We start from the raw sequence: 12,980 nt of genomic DNA, 5'->3' as shown, positions 1-12,980 counted from the left end.
CATTAAACTATTACTTTGCCTTAAGTTACCTTGACCCAGCATTAGTCATTTCAAACAGTGCCATACTATCAGAAGACCCAATCAGTGGAGGTCCTACCAGATGAGAGAGCGTAGAACTGCCTGATAGTAAGACTTTATGGAAACATCTTCTACAAAGGAAAAATCAAGGTATATTTCAGGAGAGTCCGGTACCCTTCGAAGCCGATAACCACCATATTGCAGAATATAGGCTAGACTTTGGAGAAGTCTCATGAAACATTATTGTAAACTCATTAAGTGTTGGACTACAATTAGTAAGACCACGCACAAACTCACCTTTGGAATCTTATGAACTCAAGCAGAGCAACAAGCAAGGTTAGAAAAGATTAGACTTGCACTGATACCTTATCACTGAACATTGAACTCCTACATGCGGTGGCACAGAAGTTTATATTACTGAACTGCTTGTACTGCATTACAAATACCAGAGTCATTGCAGCAAGGCCAGGTGCATCTAGTGACCTGAGTAAAAGTTTGAATGAGGCAATTCTCCCAAGTCACACACCTCCATGCAGCACTGCTGGAATGGGTGTACTTACTGGCTGCTTTGGCCAGCTTTAGAAATGGTAGGAGACAAGAAACCTATTTGTCTTCTTGCAAAGAGCTTGCACTTGTAGTAGCCCTTGGGGAAGCATGAAGTCCTGCTCTTGCACAGCAGTGCAGGAGAAGAGGATGTACCATCAGCATATGGAAATAGTAAAGAGCCTTGTGTCTCTATGCAGAGTAGAAAAGCATGACTGGAGCTTAGGGCTTCCTTCCTTGTCGTATTGCTATTACCAAAGATGGTGGGGGTATGGGAATGGCACTTGCGTGCAGTAGATGGGCTTAGGTCACTTAAAGGCCTAGCTAAAGTCACTTTTGTTTTACTTATTTTCTTTGGACCAGCTTATCACAGACGTTTAAGTACTTAAAGCCCATTCATACCAACAGGAGTTAGGAACCTGCTTGTCTCCAAGATCTAGAGTTTAGTTTCATTCATAAAGCAACATAAGCACTTAAGAGGAGCATGCATAGATGTCTGCCTGAGCAGCAGCGATTGTGGAGAACCCTTATCTTCTACCGTTCCCATTTCTGGCTGCCTTTGACAAGTAGCTGAACTTCTTGAGACATTGAAGTCTGCACACCTGTGTAGGAGCCCACATTCAGTGACATTTGGAATTGTAAATGTACAAGTCGCTTCCAAAGATGCTTCTTTATGTATAGGTGCTCTCTGAGCATCCATGAAAGCAGTGGACATTTACTTGTTGAAAGACACTTTATGCTAGGTCTTCAGTAAGATTGATCAGACAGTCCTCCGGGACTGTACTACCAAAGAATACTTATGGCATGTATTCAGCAATATTTGTTAAGTCAGGATACTGATGAGTAAAGCTGCATTTATAGGTACTCCTTGCTGCCTGAGAATGGCTGCAGCTCTCTGTATCAGTGAAGCTGGGTCACTTCATAGCAACTAAGGGTACAGCCCATGAATACTGCTGCCTGTCTATCACAGGCTGCTCTTGGCAAGTGACCTTTTTCTTTTGCCTTTTGGTCTAGACATTACAGTAGTGGAAACTGTCTTAATTTTAAGGAGTTCATTTTTCCACAGCAGATTTGGACGTAGCTTGCATTTGACAAGAAACAGGACTGCTAAAGCTATAGTTAGTAGTCCTAGAAACACAAGTGCATAACATGACAAAAAATGTGTATTTTTTTTCTCTATAGGAATGAGGCCCATTCTCGCCTTTCTATTTTTGTGTTTGTTTTAAAAACACTTCATTCACAGAGTGGATTAGCCTGCTTGGAAAAGGAAGCGTAATAAGAATGGATTTACTCTACAGGAATGCAGTCAGCACATCAGAAGCCCATTCTTAAGCAGGCCTCATTCACAGCAAAGTTGAACATATTAGCAGGAGCAATACTATGGATCATTTGGTGACAAAAATGCTGAAGGATCCTAGGAGTAGATCTCACTTCCTTCAATGATTCTCTTTCAAAGGAATTTTTTGATCCAAAGGGTTAAGTACAAAACAACTGGAAGTGTGCGCTCTCTGTTTAACTTACAGCCTGCAGTAGGTAGGGTCATGAATGCCCTTGTCCTATGGACTTTACATACAGTTAAAATGCTTAGAGTAATAAAGCAATTTTTAGTGTTACAGAAGGGCCCAGTTTACAAGCAGATGTCTTCTCTTTTTTTTCTCTCTCCTTGCTTATACTGCTTTATCTTGTTTGCAGCCCAGAAGCTGCACAAACCAATCTCTCACGCGATCAAGAATAGTTAAAGTTGTAGTTCAATCTGAGACTAAGCACAGTAACTGGTTAAAACACACCCACACACTCTCCCTCCGCCTTCTCCAGGGATACGATTCCTTAGAAAATGTCAGCTTGCCAAAAGCCAGCTCGTATAGGGGGGGGCTTGTTGACTTTTGGCTGGTGCCCTGTGGTATGGAGAAGACCCTGACCAAACCTGGCAAACCTCATCTGCCAGCCAGGCCCTGCTCCCCTGGAACTGTGTCTGATTCACGGGCAGCTTGCTGCCTGCACACACACCCCCTCAGCGTGCTGAGGGCTGCCAGGAGCCCCAAAACATGAGCTCCCAAGCTTGTTTTGCATCAATAAGCTGGACTCTCAGGGCATCCCAAGTTGAGGCTGCTGTGTAGTATCCCAGATGGTAACACTGAAGTGAGAGAAAAGGGTGACTTTCCCTTCTATGGCAAATTTTTGGAGAGACTTGGGGGAAGAAGAACGTGTCCCAGTTCAGCTAAGTTCTAGATTTTAAAAAAAAATTTAAAACCCCATACTTTCCAAAGATGAAAACATCAGACAGAAATAAATTGGTGACAACACCGAGGTCCTATGTCTACACAGCTATGGTTTCTTGACAATTGAGTTGTGATTATTTCCCCACAGCTGCACAGAGAAGGGTTAAATTCAGGAGGAGGGTGGTTTTTTTTTTTTTAAGGAAACTTTGTCTGGGAGAAGACTGCTCACAAATGCCAGAAAATGGAAAACTGAGAACTCAAAACACACGTTTCAGGATTCTTTCTTTCCATCCCTTTTTTTTTTTCCTTCTGCTCTGCTCCTTCAATTCTTAAGCATTCAACATCCGATCTCCTTTCATTAAGTTTTTAATTGCTTGCCTGAGGGAAAGAGGTTAGGTTTTCCATCTGCTTTTTGATTTTGATGTACTGTGGTTTAATCACAGTGAGATCATATTTACTCTAAGGCTATTGTTTGCATGCTTTATTTTTTCCCCCCTGTTGATGTCACAGAAGGCACACAGCCCTCAGACAGATTTGAAAAGGCCTTTTAAAGTCATGGAACTAGATCACACCCTTCCTTGGGTGGGGGGAAAGGAAACTGGTTACGAGGGTAAAACATACACAGAAAGCTTTGCAAGTTAGGTGTGGTGGAATTTCCCAAAATATTAATAGATCTTGAAGGTAAGTCAGGGGATGTGGTTTGTGTTCCCAGAAAGAGCAAAGAAAATGGTATTTCAGCAATTGTATAAAACCCCAGAAGCTCAGAGCGCAGGAGAATAAGATCAGGATATGTGATCAGTGGATTCCTGGTCTGCTTCACTGTAAATGTTACTGTCGCTAACCATATCTGCCTTCTATGATAGCTCCAGAACAGGGTGGGTGGTCTCACAACACAGAAGCAGTGTCCATTAATCTCAGGGGTATTCCCCAGGGATGAGCGAAACAGCATTACCTCAGATATGCCCTTTTTTTTGCATAGCTATGACCTGTTGCGTCTCACTGCACAGACTCCAAACAGAAGGTTGCTATGTAGTAAAAGGGAGTTGCCACTTCTATTAAGCTCTCCCTACAAGTTCACTGAGCACTTCAGAAGTTTTGTGTGATTTAAACAGTGTTTGTGACACAATACATTCATCCTTCACTGCATCAGAAACAGAAGGGGTGAATCAACTCCTTATTTAACATCTGACCTCAAATCATATTTCTATGATTACCTTTGTAATGCCCAGGAAATCAGAGCAGCACCCCCATACCTCACATCCCCTCTAACTAAACTTAAATAAAACCAGCTGAGCCAAAACACAGAACTCAAGAGACAAAAGAGTATCATCCAGACGCACAAATTGAAGCCTAGCGTACTGTCCTTCTGGCCAATGTAGAGCTATCATTTCATTGCTTTTAATGGACAGAGAGCCAAAAAACTCTCTTTTCAACTCACTTCTCCAGTTTGAAGCGTCAAGCACAGCAGTAAGCTGATGCACTCACTGCAGAACACAATGAAGTATTTTATTCACACAGGCTAAAGCTTCAGTTAGGATCTCTTGCTCTAACCTTCATTTTGGCATTTTTTCCTTTTTTTTTTTATTTCCCTTCCAGGTTTTCTACCTTCCTAATTCTTTTAGATTCAGGCGTTTAGATTCCTTCTCAAGTTGCAGGTTCACCACCGTGCCTCAGTTTCACAAAGCATTTTGCGGGCTGCCTACAAAAATACGGATACACAAATACCTCCTATTTGCTTAAAACGGAACAGCTATGCTGAAACAAAGAATGTTCTCAGGCTGGAGAGCCTTCAGTCTCTTACATGTTTACACTGCATTCAAATCCCAGGTTTGGGTGAACTGGTGGACCACATCAGCATCTTGAGCTGGAGTGTGAAATGCCTGAGTCCTAGTCAGTCCGCTCACTGCCTGCCCGCCACCCCTGCTCAGTTACTCTAGTGTGCCTGCAAAAACTATGGTGAACATATCCAGAGCATGACAGCCATAATGCCTACTTTGGCTTAACTAAGTGTGAACCAGTAAGGAGGGGACATTCCCATTTTTCTCCCTAATTTCTGCGTAACCGTTCACACTATAAAAGTCAAACCCATCCAGAACAAACTTTGAAATTCAGGCCAGACAGAGGGGCTGGGACAGCTCGGTGGAACACTGAAATAAGACACTTGCCTTTCTCCCCTGCAGACCAAGGTTTTCCACATCACAACCTCCAGGTAGCTTGGCGTACTTTAGCATGACTGACAGCCTCTGTTCCAGAGATGCATGGGACTAGACCACAAGGATACTAAGCATGAAGATGTGTCCTCCTTTAAGCTGTGCTCAGGCTGTTAACATCATGGTTCATTCTCTCATTAGCTGTAAAATCAGCCTTCCAAGTCTGTGCATGGAAAACTGCCTTAATTTCCATCCAGAAGGATTTGCAGTTATTTGGGCTAGCAACACTTGGCCAGAAAATTGTCTGCGCTGAAACAAAACTTGGGGTTTGGTGGAAGAAAGCAAGAGAGTACCTTAAAAGTAGAACTGTGGGGTTTGCCTGTAAGAGTCAACTGAAACATTACTAAGCTGAGCTTTTGCAACCAGGCTCCCTCTTTTGTCCTTATCTGTGAGCCAAGGAAGCTAGCAGTTCCCTGAGCCAGCAGGCAGACCCACACTCTGAACTCCATGCTGAGGGCCTTCAGAGTCCTCTTGCTGAAGTTGTGGTAACTGCAACACTCTGGTAGCACAGCATGCTCTTTTGTACATGTGGTGATGGTACTTCCTGCCCTCCTCTATGTAGCTATCGACTTCAGATAAAAGTAAGTACCTGCACATAGCTTATTGCTGGCAATTAGCTATTACAGGTCTGCACACGCGTGGGGGCTGTCGCAGCCAAGCAGCAAGGTGCCACTTTGCATTCTGTTCCCCGTGTCAGGGCCTACAGGGTTATGTCTAAGAACGTGCCAGTGCAGCTTTGCGCGGACTAAATACTGCCTCTGCTTTTCACACTGCCTTCTTCCAGGCTCGAGAGACCAGCAACAGACATTTTTCAAGTCTGCATGTCTTAGTCAGTGACCTCTTTCAATTTGTATTAAGTAGCCTTCACGAAAAGTTGCTTATTATAGATAGACCTGTTACCTACTGTGCCACAATAGTTTTTTTCCTTGCAAAGACAGCACAATAAATTCTTTAAGGGGCAGTGACAGTGAGAAACAGAAAAGGAGATGGGAGCTAAAAAGCACCAATGTTAAACTGTCCAATGACTCTTGCGCTGAAGAAGCCCTTCCATCAGAAAGGAAACCAGAGCCTGAACTTCCCTCTCTTCTACCAGTACTGCTTGTAGTCAAACTTCCTCTCTCGAAATACAACTCAAGTCTTCACTGGATTTTTCAGGTCAGTTCTTCTGTCTCATAGGCAAATCATTACTATTAGACCTATTGCAACCACAAGGGTACATAAATGCTTCAGCTTACTTTGGAACCGCAGTGATTCATTTTAAAGAAACCTAAAGTAGAAAAAAAAAAAGTAGTGTAATGAAAACCAAAAGGAGAAAGGGGAATCTTTATGAAGAATGTTGCGCGATGGATAATTAAAAGAAATCCAGCCAAAGTGAAGCTAGTAGTTTGTACATAGACACTCCTTTGGGGTGTCTCCCCCCCACCTTTCCTTCTTTTGTTCCTTTCTTCCTTCCTTCCCCTAAGCTAGCTAAAGTTAGAAGAGAAGCCATTTTACGTTTCAAGAAACCGTTTGTCCAGTAGTAGAAAGAAGTCTAAGGGCAGAGGAAATTTCCCCGGTTCTATTTTCACATAAACTTTACGCATAGGAAGCAATATTTAAAAACAAGGCAATGCAGAACAAAACAACACTCCTGGCCAGCCAAGCACAGAGCAGGGATCAGTATCCACAAGGCTGCGTGCTGGGGAACATCCTCATATTGCACTTCTGAGGGAAGCAACTGAAATTCTTCGAGCTTATGGTTGGTTGAACCTTTTCCTCGAGTGTTCATTCATTGCAGAGCTGGCTGAGGAGTCCCGTCGGCAGCACTGCCCAAGGAGCTTGGCACCGTGACACTCAGCCCTTAAAAAGTGCATTGTATTTAATCTCGTAGCATGTCATTTATTATTCCTGTGTTTGCTTCCATGGCTGTGGGCACCTCACACTCTCTTGTTACCCACGTCACTGGATGTGTTTACTCTAACAGAAAGAGTAGATGTTTCCACCACTCTCTTTAACTCCTGCCACTCAGCCTCATCAACAAACAGCCTTTTCATCCTCCAAGCCACAAATTACAGAATTCTGTCAGTTCCCTTAGCTTCAAGGAGAAGCTGCTGCCTGAGCATTCACATGCCGTTCAAGGATTCGTGCACACACACCAGCCAAGTCTTTAATTTCTAGGACCATCGTCCCTTTGCAGTGGGCAGTCCCAGTGGTCTGATGGGTGCCCCTTTCGAATCCTCACACACACACACACTCTGGGGTGGATTTCCTCCTTCTTTGGGCTTGACCCTAGGTTTCCCACAGCAGAGTCTTGGGCGTCAGATTTTATAAAAAGAATTAATTTAATTGGGCTAGGTGCCTCTGGAAGGGGAGGGACCTCAAACAAAGAAATCCCTGGGCAGCTATACCCTTGCGATTTATACACCCACCCCTCACGTGCTGTTCACCTGTCTTTTAATCCAATGGTGATTTTTGGTCTGGGGGCTTCTAACACTTTATTGGATTCTTTTTTCTGTGTCCAGCCAGGCAGGGCACTGACTGCTCTTATCTTGTTGACTTGGCAGTCTCTGCTGACAGTAGCCTCCTTATCTTCTGGTTTATTCTTCTTGTGCACCTGTGCTCACTGGCAGAACATGGGGAACTGAAAAATCCCAGACTTAGGGAAAACACTACAAAAACATCAGTGTATTATCAACATTTTTCTTATACTAAAATACTAAACACAGCACTGTACCAGCTGCTAGGAAAGTTACTAAGAAAATTCAGTCTATTGCAACCTAAAGGCTTCAGCAAATCTAGCTACTCATGCTAAGTGAAGCTAAGCAAAAAGCATAAATCACACCATATTATAACCCTAAGTAATTTATTCTAATTAAAACTTACTTATTTAAGCTAAACAACTAATATCTCTCAACAGCTGCAGGGAAGGTCAACCAAAACAGATCATGTTTTTCAAAGTATTTTCATGCATCTTTATTCAGCTGCAGGCATGTTAACTGTCATTTGCGGTTGGTTAAGGAGAGAGGAGACACCTTTACCTGTTCTGTAATAGACCTCATTTATAGCCTATAATCCCTTCAGCATCTGAGAAGACAAATAGTTTACAGAGTCTTATTTTTTTTGCCTCAGGTTGTCCAAGTGGAACAGCTGGCAGCTTTCAGAGCAGCATCTTTTGCTTTTAGTCAGATTTTACTAGGACATGCATCCTGGACACAAAAGAGAGAAAAATCTAAGGTGTGCAGAGAATATGAATTACTCCTTTCCAGGGTCTATCTAATAGACTTGCAGCTGGCATTAATGAAAAATTCAGATAGAATTTTCAAATCCCAGTTCACTTTACCTTGAGAGTGCTTGAAAGCTTTATTTTTGTCTCAACCAATATAGGAAGTTTGGACCATGGGCACTGTAATCTGCATTTAATCTAGAGAGTATCCATTTCAGTTTTAGTTCTTTTAGACAGTTTCTGACACAAGGCATCAGTGAAGTCTGCTGAGCCTTTTCCTGCAGCATGTTCCAGCTGAAATCCCCAGGCAGCAGTCATTAGGGTCAGGCTCCCTTTCTCTTTGACCTGCTGATGACTGGGGTAGCACTTTATTTAACAGAAGCCTGAAAAACTTCCTTTTTTAAATGTGATTTTTACAGAAGATGCTTTCTACTGCACTCAAGAGTCCAAGGTTAAGAGGAATTTAAGCTTCTTGAGAACAAACGGGATTTTTTGTTTTGCCTGTACAGAGTGTTAACACAGTGGGGACCTGACCCTGGCTTCAACTTCCAAACATCCCAATGTTACTAGCAAGGCTTGAGGTTACAAAAGCTGAACTGAATCCTTCCAGTCAACGATTAGTTGTGGAGAAGCACTCATTAACTGAACTACTGCCAATTTGTTTAGGAAATAGACGAGGGTTTTTTTAGCACTCAGTGATAGAAGGTCACTGCTGTACCTCTGCCTTCTCATATCAGATGTTAGTGCTTCTTTGGTGCCTGTTTCACAGACAGATGAGTGACAGAACCATGCCTCCGAGAGCAAGTCCAGTTAATTCCCAGCAACCCTCCCCAGCTGATGAGACCAATGAGAGTGAGTGTTGAGAGATGTGAGCTATGATGCCCACAGTATCTAAAAGCTATTAGAATTTGTCAAATCAATCGAGATAAAGCCCAGAAGTGTTGGGGGATGTCTTTGATCAGGAGTTCTTTCTGTGTGTGGAAAAGTAGAGACTACCACTTTGATCAAAAGCAGGTTAGGGGTACCTCTGTGGTTTTCAAAAGTTTTCCTGATGACCTTCTGTGGTGACAGTTTCATTTTTCTCAAGACTGACTCAGCTGACTAATGAAAGCAACGTGACACTGTTCTTGAAGCTCATATTAAGAAATCCTGTGAAGGAAGAATGAAGTCAGGGAAATACTCAAAACGCGGAAGGTTTGCTTAGCAGGAACAGTGCCTATATTGCTGGCAACAAGCAACAGGGTTAGTGTTTCTGGTCCCAGTGCTTATTTGGAGGAATATTTTGCTTGCTTCACTGCTCCATCGGTGACTGATGGTGGTGGCATGGCTCTGGGCTATTTGTAAGGCCTAGGGGAAATTGCTGTGAAACAAGCGGCAACCAATTAGTATAATTCACATGCTGGTGCCTGAGTTAACACTGACAATGAGAATCTGAAGCTATTTGCAGCAAAGAAGTTCTTGAAGCACATCCAGTTAACACGCTGCACGCCAGGTGGTGAGAAGGTCACTGGGACAGAGATAATGAGCAACTGGGGGAAAAAAAAAAAAAAAAAAATCACATGGGAATTTTTATCTGCTCTAATTCTACCGCCATTCCAGCTTTGCTCTGAGAATTGCTTTGCTGTAGAAGCTAATCAGACTTTTCAAATACCTTTGATCACCAAGTATAGAAGAATAAGCATTTATCATGATTACCTGCTTGTTTTGTGCCCTCCCCCCCACCCCATCTTCCTCCTTCTTTAAACAACATTGTCTGCAAAAGTCTACTTTAAATAGTCAGTTGCACAGGCTGAGCTATCACATTCATAGATTCGCCTGTGAAAGACTCATTAGAAAGAAATGTAGATTAATTTGAATATTCAGACTAAACAGGATCTTTTCAGAGCTCCTTGGGCTCAGCTGAGCAGCCAGGTCAACGCGACAAGAGCATAGACGTAGTGCTTACGAAGAGACCACTGTTTTTGACCGTGCTAAAGAATAGTTTTACAGTTCTGCCAAGGCATGGACAGGATTGTTGCCTGCTTGCTTTATCTCTGTTAGCATTTCTTAATATTGTTGGCTGATGAGCTGGGTAGATGTACATCAGAGAGAATGATGGGCCTTAGTGCTACTCTTTACATGGGAGTTCAAAATGTCAGTCCTGCTTTTCCAAACCGAAGCATCATTAGCGAGGTCAGTATAAATTAAGCTGATGAAAATGAAAGCCAGCGTTCTCATACATTTGTAACCTGATTCCCTATTCAGAGAAAACTGATCTCATACACCCTGTTTTGTTGGTGATAGTGGTTTTGAGGAAACGGGGAGGAACCTTTTTAGTCAATAAGCTAGTGCTATGTTGCACTGTGCCACTGAGGAAGTTTACAGATAGAATGAGAAGGCAGAGCTACATACCAACGTGAAGATCATAGTTTAAAAAATGTGACGTTTTGTCAATTTGTGTTTTAGGCCAGTTTTTCTCACCAGGTGGTCTACAGATCCCTGCCTTTAAGGAGCCTGCAGGCGGCAGCTAAGAAAAGCCAGCCCTCTGTCTTTACACTAAAGGGATCTGCACCTCTACTGGAAAGTCTTTTGGGACACTGCAAATGTAAAAGTGTTTGGAAACAACTGCCCTGGATTATGCCCCTAAGAGTCTTGTTCAAGTTTCATTTCAAATATCAGCTAGCTAGCTGTAGCAGTACACAGAGCACATTAAGAGGGAAATCAACATCAAAAGATTAAGGTACAAGTCCCCAGTCACAGAAAAAGCATCTCAGTGCCAAGAACAGAACTCTCCTGACATCTGTCCAGATGAACAGATCATATAAAGAGCTTCTATCTGACCTAGTATTATTAGAAAAGTTCTCACTAGCATTGCTGCTAATGCATCAGCCTCTCATTTCTCCAAACTGGGACAGAGGAATCCTGTGCTGCAATATTTCCTGTGTTATTTTAATTTCCTTCATGCTTCTTTTTAAAATTCAGTTCTTACTTCCTTCCATCTAGAATGTTCTTGAAGTTTTAGAAAAATTCTAGCTTGATTGTTCATTTGTTTCTCTTGCCCTTCTTTCTCCACAGAATCTTATGGCAAGAGCCCTGTATGATAATGTCCCTGAATGTGCAGAAGAGTTGGCCTTCCGCAAAGGAGACATTTTGACGGTGATAGAACAGAATACTGAAGGTCTTGAAGGATGGTGGCTCTGCTCCTTACACGGCCGGCAAGGCATTGTTCCAGGCAACCGTGTGAAACTCCTGATAGGTCCAGTGGTACAGGACAGTCCTCCTGGCCAAGATATGTCCAATTCAGGATTGATGCATCAGTCCTTCAACCAGCAAAAGATCTACCAAGTGCCAAGCTCACATGCCTCAGCACGAGACCCTGTCTACCAAGTGCCACCTTCCCATCTGAATCAGGGAATTTACCAAATACCCACTGGTCACGGTCTAGTGGGACAAGATATTTACCAGGTGCCACCCTCCATGCAGAGATGTATTGACGGTTCAGCTTTGACTAACAAGGTGCGTGCCTTTTTGCTTTCATGTCATAGCTCCCAGGCAGGTCACTTGTGTTGACCACCAATGAAGTGGTTAATGTCTAGTGATAGCCTGTGGACTATATATATAGATATATACTTCCTGTATCTTAACTATATAAAGTTACAGCAGTAAGTTTACTGCTGTGGGAGGAAAAGAAATGTCTGGTTCTTAACAGCTTGCTTAATTCGTAACTGAGATACAGCTGCTAAAGGTGCAGGGAAGTATGTGATCTCGTGTCCTCACAGGCTCCCCAGGGAGGCTGAAGCACATCTGGCCTATGGCAGTCTTGCATTATATGCTCAAAAGAGAGCTGCTGTGGTAAGATTAACTCTCCCACAAATTAATGAACAGTTACATCATCTGCCCAAGTAATTTTTGTTTAATTAAAAATCATGTACTGCCTTGCAGCAGAAGTCCCAATGGGTCTGAACTACAAAGAGAAAGCAATGATTGATGAGACAAGGGCCATATTTGGAAGAGTGAGAGAACAAGATGATGATGATAATAAGGGATGTTTTGATACTGAACCTAAAGTTTATAAGAGTGCACTTGATGTTTATCTACAGCTAAATTTCTTGATTGAAAGTAGGAGCTGCAACAGCTCCATGGTGCAGCCATTGTTGCAGCAGCTTAGAGCTCCCAAAGCTCCAGTGAGAGGAATTGTGTTATGTGGGTCCCCCATATTCCTACTGTCGCTCTCAGGCTCTTCCCATCTCCTTTTACTCCCTTATTTTGCTTTCACAGGGTACCTGCCAGCTACCCTGGTGGCACACAGTGCCTTGGTGGCTAAAAAGAGTTAGGAAAGGTACCTGAAGTAGGAAGTAGATTATCCTGGCCTTCCAGACCCCTTATTGTGAGGCCAAAAAGAAGTTCCTACGGTCCCTCCATTCCCAGCTCAACAGCTCCAGCTATTAGCATCCACCTTATCTTTAGAGCTTAGAGCATAGTATTTATATCCAAGTTATGTGAGCAGATGATGTTTCTGTCAGGAAGTTCCTGACTTTTAAAGTTTCATCTCCTAATTTAGATTGGCAAGACGGTCTGTTTCAGGCTTTTTCCCCGCCTCACCCCCAACTCAGCCTTTTTCATATCAGGCTTTGGAAGTCATCTTCTAATGCTTTTATTTCCTTGTTATAATTTCATTTTCCTTCATAAGAATAAGTGGATTTTTTTTTTTTTCCTTCTGAGCAAAAGATCTGTGAAATCATTCCAAGTCAAGTTATAAAGAGGTTGGTTTGCTCAGCTTTTCCACAATTATGCTTTGTAGGGTGTGCA

General features: G+C 42.8%; 1 protein-coding gene across 1 annotated transcript in view; it reads left to right on the top strand.

Moving 5' to 3' along the window:
• NEDD9 (neural precursor cell expressed, developmentally down-regulated 9) overlaps positions 1 to 12,980 on the top strand; it is a 39,175-nt gene that overhangs the window by 4,605 nt on the left and 21,590 nt on the right. Inside the window, exon 2 of the mRNA XM_074146475.1 lies at positions 11,247 to 11,687. Coding sequence (XP_074002576.1) covers positions 11,247 to 11,687 — 441 coding nt within the window. The remainder of the gene's footprint in view (positions 1 to 11,246; positions 11,688 to 12,980) is intronic.

This window comes from Numenius arquata, chromosome 4, assembly GCF_964106895.1.
Source record: "Numenius arquata chromosome 4, bNumArq3.hap1.1, whole genome shotgun sequence".
Classification (NCBI taxonomy): domain Eukaryota; kingdom Metazoa; phylum Chordata; class Aves; order Charadriiformes; family Scolopacidae; genus Numenius; species Numenius arquata.
The sequence above is the reverse complement of the archived record's forward strand: the minus strand, read 5'-3'. Positions and strand labels throughout refer to the sequence as shown.